Source organism: Rhinoderma darwinii, chromosome 5 (assembly GCF_050947455.1).
Source record: "Rhinoderma darwinii isolate aRhiDar2 chromosome 5, aRhiDar2.hap1, whole genome shotgun sequence".
NCBI lineage: Eukaryota > Metazoa > Chordata > Amphibia > Anura > Rhinodermatidae > Rhinoderma > Rhinoderma darwinii.
In genome coordinates, this window is record NC_134691.1 from 123,844,956 (window position 1) to 123,868,022 (window position 23,067).

General features: G+C 38.1%; 1 protein-coding gene across 1 annotated transcript in view; it reads left to right on the plus strand.

Moving 5' to 3' along the window:
* The window catches only part of DOK6 (docking protein 6), a 600,408-nt gene that overhangs the window by 327,744 nt on the left and 249,597 nt on the right, over nt 1-23,067 (plus strand). Inside the window, exon 5 of the mRNA XM_075828380.1 lies at nt 9,247-9,436. Within this exon, the coding sequence (XP_075684495.1) occupies nt 9,247-9,436 (190 nt within the window). The remainder of the gene's footprint in view (nt 1-9,246; nt 9,437-23,067) is intronic.

Consider the following 23,067-nt stretch of genomic DNA (forward strand, 5'->3'; position numbering starts at 1 on the left):
AATTAATTAGAATATCATAAAAAAGTTTATTTATTTTAGTAATTCAATTAAAAAAGTGAAACTCATATATTATATAGATTCATTACACACAGAGTGCTCTATTTCCATCATTTTTTTCTTTTAATGTTGATGATTATGGGCCGGCTAACAGTTAATGAAAACCTAAAATGTCGTTTCTCAGAAAATTAAAAAATTGGTTAAAAGTTGAAGATTGTAGACTCATGGTGTCACAGTCTAATCAGCTAATCAACACAAAACACCTGCAAAAGTTTCCTAAGCCTTTAAATGGTCCAACAGTCTGGTTCAGTAGGCTACACAATCATGGGGAAGACTGCTGACTTGACAGTTGTCCAGAAGACAGTCATTGACACCCACCACAAGGACATTGCTAAAGAAGCTGTCTGTTCACAGAGTGCTGTATCCAAGCATTTTAATGGAAAATTGAGAGGAAGGAAAAAGTGTGGTTGAAAAAGGTGCACAAACAACAAGGATAACCGCAGCCTTGAAAGGATTGTCAAGAAACTGACATAGAAAAGAGGAGATATTTTGCAACTTTTAGTAGAAAATGCATGGTAAGAGTACGAATACACACAGTGTAAACTGATTAATTGCGGGAAAATCCACAGGGTACTACAGTAGCAGCAGTGGGGGTGAGATTTCAACAAATCTTGTCCCCACACTGCGGAAAAATGCCGCCGATAAAAACGCACAAAAATTTACCTGCGGTGCGGTTACTTCAACCGCATAATGTCAATTAATGCTGCGGAATTGCAGCTCTTCTGTTTCGGATTTTCCCATTGAATTCAATGGGGTGCTTAAACCCGCAAAAAAGTGGTGCGTGATGCGATATTTGCGATGGAATAACACTGATTCCGCGGCAAAAAAACGAAAGTAAGAAAAAATAAATAAAGTTATACTTACCCAGAGTTTCCTGCTTGTTCTCCAGTCCGGCCGCCCTGGATGACGTTGCAGGCCATGTGACCGCTGTAGCCAATCCGAGGCTGCATCGGTCATATGGCCTGCAACGTCATCCAGGTAGGCCGGAGCGGACGTCAGAGGAGGGAGGGGATAAGTATGTGCAATAATTTACGCAGCGGAATTTACACCCGAAAAAAACACACCACAGTGTGGTGTGGGATTTCGGACGGGATTCCCTGCGGTGTTCAGGGCGGATACGCTGCGCAGCTTGACGCAGTGTATCCACCCTGAATACGCTGTGTGTGTGTTCCTACCCTAAGCCCTAAAATATGAGAGACTCAAGAGGAGATGGACCATCTTTTGGCTGCAAAATTTTTGCATAAAGTTTGTTTTATGAGGTTGCAAAATTTCTTTAAGACTGGAATAAGAAATGGTTTATTTACATTATTATTTCTTATTATTTTTTTTGTTTAGTTTTCGTTCAATCGAAACATTAAAAAACAAAATCAATTTATAATAATTTTGGTTAATTATATTTATTTTATACAAAATATATGAATATTCCATTTCTGGTTCATTACTTAAATAATCTTAAATTAAGATTATAACCAATCATATTATTCTAAAACATAAAAGGTCTTCATTAGATATTAATCTGAATTGCCAGGTTAAATTTGTACAGTAGATTGTGGCCATTCACACCATGCAGTAAATTATAAATCATCTTAAATCTGCAAGTGTGGTCAAATACACTATGAAGTCTTCCGTGTAATCCAAGCTTGCCTTTCACCTTTTTCTGGCTGTATGTCAGTAAAGCTGTATAATAACTCTATCCCTCATAAATAAACCAGGGCTGGAAGCTCTCTAACCTCTAGTGAAAATACAGCTGCATTGATTTTCCAATAGAAGTCAAAGGTGCCTGAAAAATAGGTGCATGTTTTTTCATTCTCCATTGTTTATAGTGATGGAATTACATATTTGAAATATGTGAATTGGTTAAAAAAAATATATGGATTGGTTGCTAGATTGTTATTTATTCTCATTTCTAGTGTAAAAAAAAGTTTTAGACAAAGAAATTATTGTTATACCTATTTATTTATTTACTTATTTATTGTTTTCATATTGTAATCATTTGGACATTATACCCCATTAAAGTATGTATGTTATTGTATATATTTTATTGAGAATAGAATAAATTATTTTATTCATATTCCATACATTGGTGTGTATTTCGCAATCTGAGATAAAATGATTCCTATGATAACATATTTTCAATTTGTTTGACAGTGTCATAGGGTGTGCTTACATATGGCATATTTACATTGTATTTTCGCAGCGTAAGAATACACTGTGGAAAACGACAATGTTTGCCTATGTAAAAAATATTCCACAACTGAGATCGCTTTCTCATGTTCTTGAGTTGCGGAATATTTTTTTCCCATAGACATTTATTATACATTTTTCCACAGCATGTGTTTACACTGTGGAAATAGAATGCAAGTACACCCTGTGTCAGAGCAGCCATACAATTATCCAAAGAGCTCGTCTTCTTTTTTTGTTAAAAGGTTATTCCAACAGTCAGCTGATCATAAGAAATCTCACTGTTGAGACCTCAGCAATCTGCTGTAATTTGTGTAGAAACCTGACAATAAGGCTGGATTCACACGAGCAGGTTCAGACCATGATATACGGTCCGTATGTCGGCAGTATTTCTCGGACCGAATACACTTCAGGAAGCCAGGCTCCTAGCATCATAATTATCTATGATGCTAGCAGTCCCTGCCTCGCTGCGGGAAAACTGTCCCGTACTGAAATCATTTTTTCAGTACGGGACAGTTTTCCTGCAGCGAGGCAGGGACTTCTAGCATCATACATAACTATGATGCTAGGAGCCCGGCTCTCTGAAGTGTATTCGGTTCGAGACATATTGCCGACATGCGGACCAAACTTGCTTGTGTGAATCCGGCCTATGTTTTCAGTTTTCCTGCAGTGCCACCACAGGTGAAATTAAGCATTACACATTTCTTATTGAATTGAATGATCTGTCTGTGTAATGCAGATATGTTCTTTATATTTGTTTTTCTTTTGGATAATAGATAAGGGTCGTGAATGGGAAACCTCATCAATTAACTCATAATATATTTGAAAATGGATTTTCTAAATCAGGCTGTCTGCATTTATTTGCCTTTGCCTTCTATTTCTAGAAAAATGAAAAAAATAGCACTGTTCTTGGAACCCACATAATTAACTAAAATTAAACACGATTGCAACAAAATATTTTTTTTTAACATAATTCTATTCAGTGTTAACGTAAATTCTTTATTTTGGCATTTGTTTTATTTTCTTTTTCTCTCTATCTTTCTTCCATATGAAACTGTTTTGAGATTTTGTATTATTTTGCTTTTATTATTGATGATTCAGATCCTTCTGCACAGTAGACTTGTATGGAAACTTGTTGAATATTTAATGTGATAGTGTTTGTAGGTTTTGCTGCACTTGGAACAGACTTGTCAGCTGAAAGAATGATATAACCAATGACAAGCCTAAAGCAATTTAACAGTCACATTTTTCATTTGCTTCTATTGATTACACTAATAATTCTTAAAAACCATTTCCTTTGGTGTCTGTTCCATTATCATTATATTACAGCTTTTGGAACATAATTAACCATTGACGATAAGAAATATTACTCATCTGCTACTTGTGGTTAAACTGTATTATAATTCTAAATAACCAATAGTGATATGGAATATCAACTAAAATAGTCATTTCTAATTTGACAAAATTAGACAATAAAATGTTCTACTCATTTGTGCTATATTAAATATCAATTTTTCATCAAATAACTGTGTATATGTATCTATGGAATTAACCCTTGGAATTATTTGGATTTGTACATTGATTCACACTGCATTTTTTGGCTTTGATTTAGACGCGGAAACCACATCGGAATCAGTGCCAAAAAACGCCCCAAATATCCCCCCCCCCATTGATTTTAATGGGAGGCAGATGCTGCTTTGACCGCTTATGAAAAAAAAAACATCGGCACACTCTTTCTTCAAGTGGTTTTCACCTCTGACCCCCCCATTCAATTCAAAGTAAGTCAGGAAAAAAACATGGCAGTTTTTGCCTGCAGTTCTTACATTGGATTCAATGGCTAAAAAAAACCAGGCAAAAACTGTACAAAAAATTGGAAAAAGGGGTCAATAAATGCTGGCAATTCAAAATATGCCTCAAAATTCCTGAAGGGCACATTGCAAATAATGGCACATTCAGACGTGGTGGAATTGCTGTTGAATTCTGCTGCGGACAGTCTGCAGTGGAAATCGGCAGCAGACGTTTTATTAAATTGGTTTCAATACATTTTTAGGAAACTTAGTTAAGACGTTGTGGAAAATAAAAGTGCAGAATTTAGGCTGCGGTACAGAATTTTCACTCCGCAGTATGCAAATTCTGCTGCGGAGGAGCAGTGGAATTTCACTGCGAATTTCAGCCTTTGCAGTGCAAAGGTTGAAATCTGCGCCGTCTGCTGTGATATCTGCAACGTCTGAATTACCTGTCAAATATGAAAATGTTGCTTCAGATTCATTGCGAATTTGCAGCGGGAAAATTCTGCCACGTCTGAACATGCCCTAACACTCCCCCTAATAAAGTTTCTGTTAGTTGTTATCTAAGTCACAAAACTAAACAAGCACAATTTAACTAAACTAATAACACACAATGAGCGAACATCCAAAGTGCAGAAAAAGTAAGGGAACCCTTGAATTGAATAACCTGTGGATCAGGGGCTTAACTAGGAAAGACTGGACCCCATAGCAAACTTTTGACTGGGGTCCCCCCTCCTCTGAGTAACACACAACCCCCCTTGTAGATAGTGCCTCCCTATAGATTCCACCACACAGCGCCCCTATAGATAGCACCATACTCAGCCCCCTGTAGATAACGCCATACATCCCCCCGTAGATAACGCCATACAGACCCCCCTGTAGATAATGCCATACAGACCCACCCTGTAGATAATGCCATATAGACCCCCCTGTAGATAACGCCATACAGAGTCCCCCCTGTAGATAACGTCATACAGAACCACCCCCTATAGATAACACCATACAGACCCCCCCTGTAGATAACACCATACTGAACACCCCTGTAGATAACACCATACTGAACCACCCCCTTTAGATAACACCATACAGACCCCCCCTGTAGATAACACCATACTGAACCCCCCTGTAGATAACACCATACTGAACCCCCCTGTAGATAACGCCATACAGACCCCTGTAGATAATGCCATACAGCACCCCCCCTGTAGATAACGCCATATAGCCCCCCCCCCCAAAAAAAAAAACGGCCTATAGTTTGTCCTACAAAAGACATGCATCCCCTATCCACAGGATAGGGGATACATGTGTGATCGCTGGCAGCGATAAGGAGAACGGGGGACCGAAAGTCCCCCGAAGTTCTCTATGACAAGCCTCAGACTTCCGGCGTCTGCGCAGTTCAATAAAAATGAAAGGTGCGCTGGTCACGCATGCGTACAAGCTCGACAAGTGCACAATTCCCCTGCGGGCCCTGTAGCTAGTTACGCCACTGCTGTGGATCCCTCTTTAGCAGCAATCACCTCCACCAAACGTTTCCTGTAGCTGCAAAGAAGATTTGCACAACCTTAAGGAGGAATTTTAAACCATGCCTCCCTACAAATGTGTTTCAGTTTATTATTATTTTTGGCATGCCTTGCGTGCACAGCCTCTTGATAGGGTTAAGGTCGGGACTCTGACTTGCCCATTCCAAAACACAAATCTTCTTTCTCAATCATTCTTAAGTTGAGTTACTTGTTCGCTTTGGATCATTGTCGTGTTGCCTCACCCAACTTCCCTACAGCTTGAGGTCATGGACTGCTGCCCTTACATTCTCATGTGAAAGGTTTTGAACCAGCTTTAAATTCATTGTTCCCTTAGTGATCGATCACAAGATGTACAGGCCCTGAGACAGCAAAGCAGCCCAAAACTATGATGCTCCCTCCACCAGTTGGCATGGGGTTTTAGTGTTGGTGTTCAGTATTGTTTTTTCTCAAAACATAGCTTTGTACTTTTGTGCTAAAGACTTCCACTTTTGTCTCAACTGTCCATAGAACATTTTCCCTGAAGCACTGTGAAACATCGAGGTGGTTTCAGGTAAACTTGAATCTGTCCAGCAAAGTATTTTTGGACAGCAATAGTTTCCTTCTTGGTGTCCTTTCCTGAACACCATTTTTGTTCGGAGATTTTGTAGTAGTGGACACATGAAAATGTTTCTGCAGTCTGTAGAGTCTTTTTGCTGCTACCATTGGATTCTTTCTTACCTCTTTGAGGATGACCCGTTGTGCTTTTGGAGTGATCTTAACAGGATGCCCATTCCTATGGAGAGTAGCAGGAGTTCTGAATTTTCTCCATTCATAGACAATTTGTCTAACCGTGAATTGATGTACACCCAGGTGCTCAATAATTTTCTCCATTTATAGCAATTTGTCTAACCGTGGATTGATGTACACCTAGGTCTTTAGCAATGCTTTTGTATGCGTTTCCAGTTTCATGCGTCTCTACAACATGTCTTCTGAGATCTTTTAAAAGTTTTTTGCCTCAAAGTATGTTTCATACTAACCAATCTTGATTGAGAAGAACAGATTTGTCAGTAACGAGGATTTGTGTGCTTTTATTTAGTCTGCAAAGCACCTGTGAAATCCACACTTCTAAACTCATCTCTGTAATTGAAACATCCTTTGCCAATTTGCTCTTAGAGAAATATTTAGCTCAGAGGTTCATGTTTTCTCCACTGTGGATGTTTACTCAATGTTTTATATAAAATAATTAAATAGTACAACTGTTTGTGTGTTTATAGTTTAGTTAGATTGCGTTTCTCTATAATTGCGACTTAAAGATTAAAGAGGACCTGTCACTAGGTCATATAAATTGTAGTGTTTAACTGACCTGAATAGTGCTGCCTCCCTGATTTCATCGCTTATTTTTTTACTAGACCCCCCTATTCCAGAAATACGGCCCACTGTTAGCTCCCTATATGCTAATTTGCTGCAGTTAGCCAACAGGGTGGAGCTAGCTTACCTGCCTCTGATGCTGACCAATAAGCACGAGGCAGCATGAGGGTAGTCCATGGCCTGTTGGCTAACTGCAGAAAATTAGCATATAGGGAGCCAACATAACAGTGGGCCATATCTCTCAAAATAAAGGGGGGGGGATCTAGGAAAAAAACAGTGCTGGAATCAGGTAGACAACGCTATTCATGTCAGGTAAACAGTTCAACTTTTATCAATACCTATAAATGTATGTGAGGACATATCAATATCCAGGAAAATATAATAATACAAAGTACAAAATATGTACCATGCAAAATACAAATACTTTATTGAGTTTATAATAAAAATAGATTGGCCATCAAGACCTAAAAATAGACATACAATTAAAATACAATAGTGTGGGGATGAGTAGGGACTACAAAAATGACATACTGTTGTCATACAAACAGAATAGGACGTAATGCAGCTTTAGTAGGTTACACGGAAAAGCAAGTTTCATGTACAAGGGTCAATTATGAAACAAGAATACAACTTCATAAGCACCAGGAAATAACCAAACATGAAGGCCCTAGACCAAGTACCAACCCATGTGCTGCATAATGAGCCCAAACAAGCAGTAACCACACGAAGAGCCCCTTAGTTCAACTTTTATGACCTAGTGACAGGTCCTCTGAAAAGGGGTTTTCCGAATTGATAAAAAAAAAGAGGTCATGGTTGGGAATGCGTAGCTGCTTCAGTCCTCCCTGCTGCTGTTATTTGACATGACTGTAAGGTTCGCATGGCCGTATACTCACGTGATCGCTGCAGCCAATCACTGGCCTCGGCAGTCCTGTGTCATATATCCACTTAGGCAGGGGCGTAACTAGGAAAGACCGGGCCCCATAGCAAATTTTTGCCTGCGCCCCCTTTGCAGGGTGCCACGAACAGCCACACCCCCCCGTAGATTGTGCGATACAGCCCCCCCTGTAGATTCTGCCTTTAGCCTAGTAATAGGCAGAGCATGGAGATACCTGTCCTAAGGATGCAGATAATACTGAATGTGGCATCGCTACCGCTGTAGCAGCCATAGCGGTTTCTAGTGGCGCCACCGGAATGGGGGGGCCGCGATGGCAGGTGGCATGGGCCCCCTCATGCCGCAGGCCCCATAGAAGACGCTATGCTGCTACAGCGTTATGCTGCTACAGCGTTATGCTAGTGCACTAAGGCCAGTGATTGGCTGCAGTGATCACGTTGGTAAACGGGCACGTCATCGTTTCAGCCATGTTAAAAAAACAGAGTTGGGGAAGACCAAAGCAGCTATGTTGGAATGCTGGGGGATCTGACAAGTGAGAAATGGCTCTTATATATTGTTTTATTGCATTTCCCCCGTGGCCACTTTTTAGACTGACTTGGAAAACCCCTTTAAAGGAAAAGTTTAAAAGGTTATGTATTATTTATTGAAATTTTATGTAGTTAAACCTTTTAATAAACACAGCAGACAGAGCTGTCCAATAAAATATTGTTTTAATTATTATTTAATAACATAAATCCCATGAAAGTGCCATTAGTAAATTATATAACAGATACTTTAACATAAGCTGTATGGATTTCAGAAACACCTGATTAAATATAAAAAATGTGTTATGAAGAAAATCTAACCAACCAACAAGGGAATCATGAATTTTAAGTGGATTTACTTTTTTAATAGAGATAAGTGAATCAATTCTACACAAATCGAAATCAGTCAGAGTTTCCAACAAATTTTGGATTAACCAAGTTCCAAAACTTTTGGACTCGCAGTGTGTGAATCACGGAGAAATGGTGACTGCCAGTGCCATTGCCCTCCCTCTACCCATAAATGTTGCTGTCTCTTTAAAATTACATTCTGGCTTGGCGTTAAAAAGATTGAAAGGGGTTGGATTTAACTTAAAAACAGTACTAGAAGACATCAGAGAGTCCGACATAAGTTTTCAAAGCAAAGCGATTTGCCTCAAATTTATTTGGACAGAATCAAGTTGGACCACCGATTCGATCAAATTGAACCCAAAACGAATTTCGGGAAATTCTCTCATCCCTACTATTTAATTTGAATCAACTGCACTACGGTATATTGGAAAAAATTGGACAGTCAATTTTTATACAGTAGATAACATTGTGCAAAGCTTCTACTGTATATTAAATAATATAAAATTGAATATTATATTGATTATTAAAATTAAATCATTAAAAAAAAGTTTCACTTGCTCTCTCCGTTTTGTTTTTCTCAATTTATCTAGAGAGGTTCAATGTGTATCTTATGCCAACACCAAATTTAGACATCTATGGTGAATGCACAATGCAGATCACACATGAAAACATCTACCTGTGGGATATTCACAATGCAAAAGTGAAGTTGGTTATGTGGCCTTTAAGCTCTTTAAGAAGATATGGAAGGGACTCCACATGGTTTACCTTTGAATCAGGAAGGTAAGCAATCGTGTTTTTTTTTTTTTTTTTAATAGGAACCTGTAACTGTGTGCCTTCTATTTGTTTATCTTCTCTAACCCAATGGCAATTCGTACTAATGAAACTTAGAAATCCATCTGTTATTTATGTACATGAAGAAAGAACGAAGTATACTTTATTAAAAGTTTTAGCTAGATAAATCTTTTTTCTTCACTTAGACATATTATTGATAAATACTTTGGCTATCTGTCAAGTTAAATGAACAAATAACTTCTCTATGAGTGTCAATTATTTAAAAGTGTCATTTTAATTCCTCTGTCTGAAAATAGTAAAGACTAATGTAATGGCGGGGGGTAGGGAGACGGACAAGTGAGCCCTAATCTACCCGCCACTCTGTCCCTGCCTACTTGCAACGACCCGCCCTAGGCGACGGGGTACAACTGGGCGGCGTTCCCTGCGCTCAGTAAGTGCACGACAAACACGACAAACATACAAAGGAACACAAGCAAGGAAAAGGGGCAGTTGTCCACGGCAACACCGTGAGCAACCAGAGTGGTGAACGAGCCGAGTCAAGCCAGGAGTGTGCGAGGTACAAAACGAAAAGCAGAAGAGTAGTCGGTAAGCCAGGGTCTGTATGGAGCAGGATCAAAAATAGCAGGAGCTGTAGCTGGGCCAGGAAAACACAAGAAAAGAATCACAAGCACAGAGGGACAGGAAGGGCAGGCTTAAATAGACCGAGGGCGGGAGCTAGCTGAGTCTGGCCAGGTTACGATAGGCTCTCCCACTCCTAAGCCTGCCAGCCTGAATGGTGGAAGCAGGAGTCAGTCTCAGGGATGTATTCTCAGGTGCTGACTGATTAGTTCTGGGAGTTAACCCCGAAGCTGTGCCTGGCAGATCCTTTGCAACTAATTTGCTTGATTATTGTTCTTTGTTAATAACGTTAGGCTACACCACATCTAGAATTGTCAGTCTGTCACACATAGCATTAAAAACATTCAAATAATAGCAGCTCTAGGATTGTGCTGATATTTATATGTTTTCTCCTGCTAGAATGATATAACATTTGTATTCAGAAGATATACAGATATCAAAAAGAGAAACTCCAGCAGAAACATGAAATATTTATACCATTCAGAGACGGCTGCAGGTTTATGTGGGCCCTTAGGCAATAGAGTAACTATGGGCCGCCTTATATGTCAGCTTCTTTCACCCACTTCTAATGCCACCAGTTCAATTTTCACACGTTTGTTTGTTTTTGAAATGTTATGAATATATTTTCCTGTCATTTTTACAAAGAACGGCAAAAAATGCGGCCAAAAGGAAATGTGATCATATCCTAAGCGGGAGGGAGGCAACTGCATGCTGAAAAGTTTGTAATTTATCCCTTTCACTGATGGAAATTTTGGTCCTGAATTTGTTCATATGGCAAGAGGATTCATTTTTTTATGTTTTTACATTCCCCCTTTCCAACAACTTTTTTTTGTCCCATTAGTGGACTTTTAATTTTCATCTTTTTTTTTTTATACCTATACTGTCCTGGTATGTTTCTGTGTATCAGTACATTATACCTGTGACTATTATTAATAATAATAATAATAATAATAATAATATTAACCCCTTAGTGACCAGCCTATTTTAGGCCTTAATGAGCAAGCTATTTTTTACGTTTTTCCATCTCCGCATTCAAAGAGCTATAACTTTATTATTTTTTTAGTCTACGTAGCTGTATAAGGACTTGTGTTTTGCGGGACAAGTTGACAGCCTCCGGCTGCCATCAAAACGATCTGCACCCCGCAATTGCATCACGAGTGTGTCGATGGGGTGAAAGAGGGAGGCCGACTCTAATGCTACTGAGAATCGGGCGGGATTGATGTTGATTTCGATCCCTCTTGCTCGAGCAGGTCTGCTGCAAGCTCTCAGCTACCGCCAGTAGCTGAGAGCAGGGAGCTTATACTGCTCCCAGGGACGCTGCTTCATTCTAAAGCAGCGCCGTAAAAAGGCTAATACATCAGAATAAAGTCCATTAGTGACCGCCGTAAAACACTTGTGCGTGGTCACTATTGGGTTAAAAATAATAATTTAGAGGGATTTAGGCAAAGAAAATAAACAAATTAGAGGCAGTGTAGCATATGATTCACATACAACAGGTACTGAGTTTAAGACCAAACAGAGACAGAAGGCAAATGGAGAGACTAAAAATTAAGTAAATAGAGGTTACCCCCAACCATAAGAGAAATGTTGTGGCCCCTTCCAGAAAGTAGAAAATGGGAAATCATTTAATATTTAAAACATAGTTAACCTGGCTGTCTCAAGCTTTGGTTAAAAGCCCACATTCCATTTTCCATTAAAACTTTACAACACTTATTTGCATTTCATTAAATATTATGTTAAAGGGTATTCCGGTTTCAGTAAATAACCCATATTCATTTTATATTGAAAAGATAAGCAATTTTCTCATACACTTTCTGTATCAATTCTTCATGGTTTTCAAGATCTCTACTTGCAATGATTAAATGGGAACCTGTATTGTATAGTCTTGGGCTACGTGTACATCTGTGTTGGTGGCTCTATTTGAGCCTCCATCGCAGATTTCATCATATTTGACGGGTAAAATACTGCTGCATGCAGCCTCCATCACAGATTCCAGCAAATTTGGCAGGGAAAATAGCTCTACATACAGGGCTATTTTCCCCATCAAATTGATGAACACCATCTTCAGACACAGCAAATATTTTCCGCCGCTGCAAATCCACAATGGAACTGGGTAAAAATTTGCATATGAAACATGCATATTTTGTTGTTTATTTAGCAGCAGATTTGCCACAGTTTTTGGCCTCTGCGCTACAAAGGCTAAAATCTGCAGTGAAAATCTGCTGCTTCGCCACAATAGACTGAGCATGCTGCGGAATGTACATTCTGCATTGCAAGCTATATACCGCACTGTTTTTGTCTTCAAAATCTGCACTAAGTAAAGTAAAAAGCTATAGAAATCAAAGAAAGAAAAGCCTGCTGTGGATTTCCGCAGCAAGTCCCCTACGTCTGAACATACCCTTATAAGTCAATAGACTCCGTCGAGCAGCAGTAGTATCGATCGTACAACGTGTGCGCCAGAGCGTCCTGGTTGCCATTAGAAAGTGAAACTAGGGTACAGATGTGAACAGAGCCTAAAGCAGAAAAGAATAGTTCAGTTGGTAAATATAAAAGTAAAATGCATTATGTACAAGCCAAAGAAAGACATTATTTCCCTTCTTACCAGATTTACTAGGGACACTACAGGTATGAAAAACTTTTTCTGTATATGATTTTCCCATAGGACTAAAGAATGTCAAAACTCTATACAGTGTTTGCCAAGATTCCTGTAAGCAGAAATACTTTTCTAGCCTTTACTATTGCATTTGTTGCCTTAAAGGAGATGGTCGGTATACATAGGATATAAAAGAATTGAAAAATCCATAACAGAAAAATTTGGTCTAGATCAGAGGTGGTCTTTTCAAAGAGGTGGTCTTTTTGAAAGGTTATTGTTATTTTGGTTTTGGTTTTCCTTGAAATCTTGGTAGGCTTTTTTGCCTATGAAAATCATTCAGAACTTTGTTGACATCGGTAAAGTCATTAAAGTGGTATAAATGGCATTGTAAGCAAACCAGGCCAATGATAACTCTGTCCTTCTCTCCTGCATGGAAGAAAAAAAGAGTTTAAAAAGTGTTGATCTCAACTGTCCTAACATGAAGCAGTTATGATAAGACAAATAAATACCAGAATGGGGCCCCATTTTGATTGATGCTTAGGGGACCTCTCTAGTTTTTCGATACTACGGTATATATTATTGTATGTCTGTACAATTTCAGACTGGTTTACAAAGTAAAGATTGTCCACCCTACCTTTTCTTGAATTGCATTAATTTGTCATGATTCAATATAATCTTGTGCATTCCAGTAAAAAAAGCATACGTTAAACGTATACTTTTTTTTAACATACAAGTCTATGGGCGACAGATGTATGACCGATGGCATCCGTCAGAGGCGTTCATCTCAGTTATCCAGTAAAAAATGTATACGTTAAATGTATACACTATTTTGACATGGGAATCTATGGGTAACGAATGGCCAACGGATGCCTCTGATGAATAATGTCCGTTGGTCATTCGTTGCCCATATAATTCCATGTTAAAAAAAAAGTTTATAGTATACGTTCTTACTGGATGGCTGTGGCGTTATCATTTCTTTTAACATAAAAGTCTATGGGTGAGTGATAGCTGACAAATGGCATTTGTTAGACAGATGTGTTTCTTACATATTTGATTAACATTTCGCACCATACATATTGAGTTATGTCGGATTTAGGTCTCTTCGCATATGCACTACGATTTTCGTTATTCTGTTCCGTCAGTGGAAGAAAATAACTTGAAAAGCAGAAGCGCTGGCGCCCAACGGCACGAGACAAAACCTCATTGACGGTCATGGTTTCTTGTTATTTTGACTCACAAAATAGCACTGCATTATACATTATATTGTCCAGAAAAAATAATGGAATCTGCAACAGAGGCTCCTGACGAAACCTTCACCGCATATAAACAGGACCTTAGAGAGAAAGTAAAGGAAAATATCTGTCAAAAATATTATTGTATACGCTTCTTAGTTTTTCACAATTGTACTAAGCTCAATTAACAATAAGGAAAAATACCATTGTTAAGTTAAAGTCTTTCTACTTGGTAATTTAAGATGCAGATTCAGTAATGGCTTTTGTACTGTTAGAGCATTATCTTTGCATTAAGGTCTAGCTATAAATGATCAATTATGTACAGAACATAATTTCTCAGAACTGATGGCACATCTCCGTACTGTTCAGGCAATCAGTGAGCCTTGGTTAATTTAGGCCACTGCTTCCACAGAAGCCGGGGATGCTGGATAATGAAATGCAAATGAGCCAATGAGTACGCGTTTCCGTGTCATTACTCAAAATCCCTGGCTATTTCACAAGGTCTGTATGCAGCACTATGTCATTACATGGTAAAATACAAGACATAAATTAGAGGATAAGTGTTCTTTCTTTAAAATTTGTGCATAAATTTAAAACGCCTATTTTAATCATATTTTACTTTTGAGTGACAAATGGCAGGTTAGTTTCGCTCTCCTATTGATTGGTAGGCAGGCTAATTGTTTTCTGTCATACTTAATATCTTATAATTCACTATATTTTCCACATCGACACTGAATGTTTATATTGAATATGTGGTGTTAATATAATTAAATGAGCCTATTATACTATAAAGCCATTGTGTCACAAATCAGGTTTAGTACTTCACATAACGTCCGTTAAATTGTCATTTGTCATTTGATGTTAGAATTTTATAATTCTTAAAAATCCTAAGATAACTAAACAGGATAATAAGAGGTGATGGTTGGTCCATAGATTTCTGTTTGTATGGCACCGACATCCTTGGGGTCTATAAGACAGACTGCATATCATGACATAACATTTTCAGTGTACCAGTCTGTAGCAAAAACTTACAACATGTGACCCATGAGGTTCTCCTGCGTGGCCATTGGAATGATGGTGCTTCTAACCCACCTGGCATGAGACTTATAGAATGTAGCATATATACATCTTGTAATCTACATAAAAAGTTAGGTAGCATGTTGAAAAGCGCTACACAGTTATTTTTTTACTTTAAGCCACGATAGCAACATTGATACAAAAGTACAGGCAAACAGCAATATTCAATGGCAGTTTGTATTGTTATGTTATTGATACCATGTTAAAGGGCAACAGTGTCCTATCATTTTGCAGTCAAACTGCATGTCCTCCGTGGATGAATAGGATGCAATTATTGTAATCATATTAAATCCCATGCCTCTGTCTGAGAACTCCAGTAGGATTACATGGGTTCTAAAGTTTAGATAAATATGCTCTAAGTTTATAACATACAGATGTTTCCTGCACTACCTTTCCTTTTATCTCAACTTATTCTGAGATGTGTGACATGAGATGACCAGCTTTAAAAAGAAAACATGAATTTGCAATACTCCGTCACAAGATGTCTATACAATACAATGCATTTGGAAAGTCTTCAGACCCTTTCAACTTTTTCAATTTTTTTTATATTGAGGCCTTGTGCTAAAATAAAAAAAATCACGTTTTTCCCCATCATTCTGCACTCATTACACCATAACGACAAAGTGAAAACAGAATGTTAGTAATTTTTGTTTTCTTATTGAAAAGGAAAAACTAAAATATTTCACTGATATAAATATTTAGACCCTTTACTCAGTACTTAGAAGCACCAATGGCAGCGATAACAGCCTCCAGTCTTCCACAAGGTTTGCACACCTGGATTTGGGAATTTTTTTATATTCTTTACTGCAGATCCTCTCATGCTCTGTCAGGTTGGATAAGGACCAATGGTGGACAGCCATTTTCAGGTCTCCCCAGAGATGTTCAATTGGGTTCATGTCAGGGCTTGGACTGGACCACTGTAGATAGCCGTTGGCTATCTACAGTGAATTACCATATCAGGCGCCGAAAGTGGAGAACATAATTACTCAGGAACAGGGGGTGGGCAGAACAAAAAAAACGGTGATGGAAACAGGGAGGGAGCGAAGTAAAGGTAATATATGTACATTAGATGTTAGGACCTGCTGACAGGTCCTCTTTAAGGGTTGACACATCTGTACATACTGTTATAATAAAATGAGTGCATGTTTGAAAATAAAAACCGTGATTGATTGATTGATTGATTGATTGATTGATTGATTGATTGATTGAAAAGTTTGAGTGCTTTTTCATGTAGCCAAAGATGTAAAAAAGATATTAGCCTCTTTAAGTAGTACCATAAAAAAAAGTTATGCATGTCTTATAAGGTAGACTTGCCGTAGCACAAAATTAAAAAGGATGTTATCATATTAAGTGACATGATATTTAGATTCACATCAGTGAGTGATTATAACACATTTAAGGAACTTACTAAACAGGCAAACATACAGAACCCCAATGGAAGCATTTAGGCATCAAGTTTTAGTACTTATCAATTCAGAGAAGACACAGATCATAAATTACCTGCATTCCTATCACCTGTTCCAGATATAGAGAATCCCATTACGTCTTTATGGTGTCAGACACTTACATGATCATGGGCAGATACAGTAGATTTGTTTTAGAATTGTGCTTTATGTCTAGTGATACTCCTGGAATAAGGTACACAGCATCTCAAGAAACCTGCGCCTTTAATTCACAAAAACCTCCTCGTTGATAGTTGATTATGAATTGTGCCACTTAACTAGACTCCAATCTACCAAGCACTGAGGTTACAACACAGAATGCCTTACACCCTGTGCACTAAAGAGGAATGCTATACAGGTTCTTTGTATAGTATAGCGATTAACACTAAAACATCTCAATTTATTGACTGTCAATAACAGGTTCATTTTAGTAGAATGGATAAATAAAATACTTAAGGAAGAAATTGTAATATTAACCTTTTTATTTTAGTCACTAATATTCTGTGCCATTCCATCTTCAAATTGCATAGAAAGGTATATATGAAGTGTCCTGATGGACCACACATTGGTAACAGAACTGAATGTCATTCAACTATTTATTTAGTATACCGTAAGAGTTTCTGAAAAACTTTTCATTATGGAACTGAAATCCACTGTGTGAATAACTGTGATCCCCTCTGAATTTATAATGTTTTCAATATTTAACATTTTTTTGCTCCAAGATAAACCATTAAGACTGCATAGAATCTTGAAACTGGGAAACTTTAGGCTCCAATGAACTCTTGCCTGTTGCCAATACTCCAAATTGTAGTTTATTGATTTAAATGCCTGTTCCCTCTGAACTTATGAGCCCAGTGGTGTGTCCTACACAATGATATAGTTGTCAATAACTGAGTAGGACACCCACTGGACTCATAATCTTAGAGGGAACAAGGATTTAAATAACAAGTTATACTAACTCTTTTCTCAAACCAAGAGACTCAAAAACCTGTTTTTTACTGTGGAATCCCAAGGACACAAAAGTAGTCTGTTTGCAAGTAAAACAATAAAATTTGTGGATAATTGCATGAATCATCTCTAGAATTCATTGATAAAGGGTAGTAGTATCTTGATACTTTGTGATATTATAAGAAGAGAAGGTACCCATCATCTCTGATATATATCTAGTGGACTGATCTTTCAGGGATGCCTGGTGACCTTGGTGAGCTACGAGACTCGGGGGGAATGATACCAATAACCTTTGCCTATCCCGACACTCAGTGACAGTATTATTGATGTCTTTTGAACACATCATCATGGTGGACTTTAGGCTTTTTGCCTGTTGGGGTGGATCTCAATTGTTGGAGCAGTCCTTCTCAACGGTGTCCAAGATGGTATATAAATCCATCTCTCTGTATGTGCACTATATAAATTTCATTATGCAATTTATTGTTACTTTTGTGCACTTTCCGAATGACAAAACTAACAACAACACCAAGTAATACATTTAGCTAATTCTTTAAAAAATATATGTAAATTCCCTAATGGGACCATGAGATGGGGTAGATACCACAATTTTTATATGAATTATAATCAGCTGTCTGTTTTAAATTGTATTTATGGAAATGCTGACAGAATACACATTATATTATGTCCATTGAGACTTTATTTTAGCAGTCTAGTCATGGAGCCAATTTCCTTACACACATTTCAACTTTGTGCACTGACAGATGTTGCTCTTTGAAGGATGTGTGCCTTATATCAAAGTATATAGATTCCACAGAGGCATAGAGGCCATTATAACAAACAAATAATCAGAAAAGCCTTCCTACTTTTTCTTTTCTTCTTCTGGAAAGCTATAATTAAACATGTCATTGTAAACTGCTTTCTTTACCTAGAATCCATTTTGTATGGATGAAAACGCATTACCCGTGCTGTTTATTGAACCATGAGGATTGCTGACTTTGGAATAAATACTGAGGCACAGTTCTTTGAAAATTCTCTCCTTTTATGTGACCCAAGGTTGATATATTAATTTTCCCAATAGAAGATACACAGATGCCAGGGTTATTTGAAGCTGAAAGTGCAACCTTTGCTGCAGGCAGTACATCTGACAAATATATTTCATTTGTCTGCCATTCTTCTGCAGGCCAGTTTGGTGGTGGTGAGAGATGTCGCAGTCAATTAACCTATATAGTGGAAAAATAAACTATTTCCTTTGGTTCATACTTCTAATACATGAGTCATTTGAATGTCACTAGCAGAGAATTGTGTACATGCCTTTTATATACCCACACAAACATGTTTTCTATGGAGCTGTATGTCATATGGTACTCCATATGTTTTGTGTTCCTTTGAGCCAATTACTTAATGGCCCTTGTTAATGTATAATGCCTGTTATTGAACCAAGGAATAAGAATTCCCACATGATTATATATTATAAGTAGGCATTTTGTGTGTTAGAAATGTGTTAAACTAACTGTAGGTTTAAAGGGAAAGTCCACATTTACAATAATTTATTGGCTGCATCTAAAATTAAAAAAGTAAAGCAACTTTGCAAATTGTCCTTATTAAAAATACTTTATTGTTTTGTACTTATAGCCTCTACACCAACCAATGTGTCTCCATTGTAACAGACTATATACTCTGTGTAGACTTAACCAGTCATACTCCCTCCCTCCAGAAGTAGGGGACAGATGGATGGCAAATTGACTGCAGTAAAAGACTATATAAAGGCTATAGATTCATAACAATAGGCTATATTTAATTAGAACAATGTAATGACGGGGTAGGGAGACAGACAGGTGAGCCCTAGTCTACCCGCCACTCAGTCCCTGCTTACTTGCACGGCCCGTCCTAGGTGACGGCGTACAACTGGGCGACTACGCTCAATAAGTGCATGACAGACCAACAGCAGCCTATGCGTTTCGGATGCTACTGCGTCCTTAGTCTTGACATTACAGCCAAGACTAAGGACGCAGTAGCATCCGAAACGCGTAGGCTCTGAGGACATCACCGCCCGCTTACCCTCACACCAGGACTATACCTCTGGACAATTTTTAAATCAAGGAACATTAAACTTGGAAATCCGCTTCCATTTTAAACTTTATGCAGCGCTGGATCAACTCTTTCCTCTCCTTTCCGTGCTTCTGAACGTGTGCCGACACGAGATTCCGGGTGCTGCAGTGACACACTCCACAGTGTCAGGTGAGCTGGAGGATTCCTCCCCCCTCTTCTTCTATTTTTGTGACAACAAGAGTAGTGAACGAGCCGAGTCAAACCAGGAGTGTACGAGGTACCAAAATGCAGAGCAGAAGAGTAGTCAGTAAGGCCAGGGTCAATTTGAAGCAGAGGTCAATAGTATTAGCAGGAGCAGCAGAGCCAGGAAACAGACAGAATCACAGGCAAAGGAGGAGCAGGAAATGAAGGTATAAATAGACAGAGGGTGGGAGCTAGCTCAGTCTGGCCAGGCTGTGATAGGCTCTCCCACTCCTCAGCCTCCCAGCCTGAGTGGTAGCAGATCGAGTCACTCTAACAGACCTAGGCACAGATGCAGGCTGATTAACTACGGGTGTCGACAAAGAAGCTGTGTCAGGCAAATCCATTACAAACAATTTGCAAAGTTGCTTTATTTTTCATTTTAGATTGAACATTTATACACACACAAGTAAATAGGAATTTTTTAATTAGGACTTTGGGCAAAAATGCTAAAGTTTTTAAATTTAGATGCATTGTGACAATTAATTAAAAATAGTTGTGTAGGTGGACCTACCCGTTAGGTTATCTGTCATCCATAATGTGCCTTGCGAAAGAGGAGGTAGCGTGTGTGCTCCTGCGCCCATTAGACTAAAAGATTAGCTTCAACATATGCAAATGAGGGTGTAAAAGCCCTCTACATTCTCCCTACTGCTAAAGAGGGCTCATGTGAGGGCTCCTTTTATCTGCTCAGACTTCCATTTGGTCTGAGCAGGCAGCAAGCAGTATGGAAACGGCTTATGTCTTATTTGCATATGGGTGAAGGTACTATTACCCTTTGACTATTTTCTCTATTTTCTACTGTATCCTATAGCTGTCCTAACTTAAAGAGTTCTGTCAGATGCTCTTTAAAGCCTCCAAGAATAACATGTAGTGTGAAAAATTGGAATAAAATTAAAATAATTGGCGGAGAGCACAAATATGCTTTTTCTGTAATATGTGTCACATGCACCTCGCATAAGAATATAGAACAATGATTGTCAAATATGTTAACTCTCATAACCTTCCGGTTTTTGTTTTGTCTAATGGTAGTTTTGATAGGCTCAGTGCAGATTAAGAATTTTTAAGTGACAGTTCATTGTCATAAAAACTAACAGCTAATGAATCATTTTTAACTGTCAGACATTGTTACAATATGGAATTTAAGTTGAACATCTGGCATCAAGGAAGATCAGAAGGATTAAAGAGCCATCAAAAAATTGTTCATGCAAACAAAACAGAATCCTCAACATAGTGCAAGTGACATACTGTAATAAAAAGTCTACTTCACATTCTTCTCCCTCATCCATTGACATGACATAAATAAATCCTAGAACCCAAACATTGTCAATGAGGTCGCCTTGCAGAGTACAAAGTATATATAGTAGTGGATTATAAGATGTCTTGTGCTCTCCTAATTGTATTGTGAATTGTATACACTGTATATACTCATGAGAACCACTTGTCTGAATTCACTTGTTAACTGGATGTGTATCCTAGCTTATATCAATGAAATGTATTCTCTTCAATCCTTGACTTTAAAACAGAAATTTATTAAAGACTCTATGGTCATACTTAACTAAAGCTGCATCTAGTATCCTCCTGCCCTCATTTATTCAACTCTATTTTCTGTAAACCAGTGGTACCAGCATAGTTTAAGGCATATACATTTTGTATATTAACCTGTTTTCAGTTTGTCAATGACCTCTATGTCTTCTTTTAGGATAAATTACTGGCATGTTGAGAACACAGACATTTCATTAGAAATGAAATTGCATTCTTACATATTTAAAGGGGAATTCTGCCTAAACGTGATCTTCAATGTTATTGATACGCCCTTGACGGTGGAGTCCATTAGCAAAGACCTGCATACATTTTCAAAACTATAGCGCATAAACCTCTTCAGACGTAGACTGAGATTACCATCATTTGACATTTCTGACACAACATTCTAAACAAAAGAGCATTTAACATCATTATCACTTTGCATAGCATGTTGTGTCAGAGATTTCTAGTAACTAAACTGATTGGTTTGGGTGTTTTATACAGAGCATGAGGTTTTCGTTCTGGAAATAAGTGGTGTTCCAAGTTCAGGGACTTACGGTACTATTACACGGCCCGACATGGGCTGTGTCAACGAACGCCGATCAACAGCTCATTGATCGGCGCTTATTTGCTCCTATCACGTGGAATGATTGGATATGTATAGGGACGAGCGCTTGTTATTACGATCGCTCGTCCCTATACATTTTCATCATGTTAGCAGCACATGTTTAAAATTAAAAATTTGACAAGGCTGAATAAGGATCTTGCAAAGTAAAAGAACCATGTGCAGGGGCCAATATGGGTAAATGGGAAAGAGCCCAATCCAAACTTAGAGAGTTATACTTAGCGAAGTCCCGAACCCTGATGTTTTTGGAGCTATTAGAAATGGAAAGAGCCAGATATTGGAAGAACCCGAACAAAAAACATTAATAGTTAAAGACTATTACCAAGAATTATATACGTCTAAAATAGAATACGAGGACGAAGATTTTAAAAAAACAAAGATATTTTATTTAAAAAAATGTTGACTGAAGAAAGGGATAGTTTAGACAAACCAATCCAAAATTAAGAGGTAGAATTTTTTTTAAGAAGAGATAAGGATAAAAAAAGCCCCAGGAGAAGATGGATTACCCTTTGAAATCTATAAAGAATTAAAAAATATATTGATTCCACAATTGGTTGAGAACCTGTGTGAGGCCTATAACAAGGAAAAACTCCCAGACTCAATTGAAAAAGCGGTAATTATAATAATCCCTAAAATAGATAAAGATCCCTTAGAGACAGAATCTTACAGGCCTATCTCGTTATTGAATACAGACATTAAAGGGGTTTTCCCACGAGGGACATTCATGACATATCCACATGATATAATCCAAAAAGTAAAATATTTGAAGCAGCACAAATCCCGATATCAGGAGTGGTGTCATGCTGTAAAATCAGACAAACCCAGTCTGACGTAATGTAAGCCTCAGAAAAAGCATGGTTGAACAGCAGCACACGTCTCCCAAGTTTCAACCAATATGTTCTTTTATTGGTCAAACATCCAGTAAAAAATGGCAACGTTTCGACCCATGGACAAGTGGAGGGTCTTTCTCAAGCCCGGAGCCGTGGATATGTCATAAATGTCCCTCATGGGAAAACCCCTTTAAATTAATTTTGGACGTTTTGAATGGATTAATCCACAAAAGACCTAACTTGTTTTTTTTCTACGGAGGAGTTTATAATAAAACGCATGAGGAGTTTTTGTAAATCTATCTGCGAGATGTGCTGGAGGAAAAAATTGAATTCTGTCCCTTGGTGCTTCAAAAGCATTTGATTGTGTAGAATGGGGATATCTGTTGGAAGTTTTAAGTGGTTTGGTAACAAATTTATCAGATGGATTAAATTACTGTTTTCTAA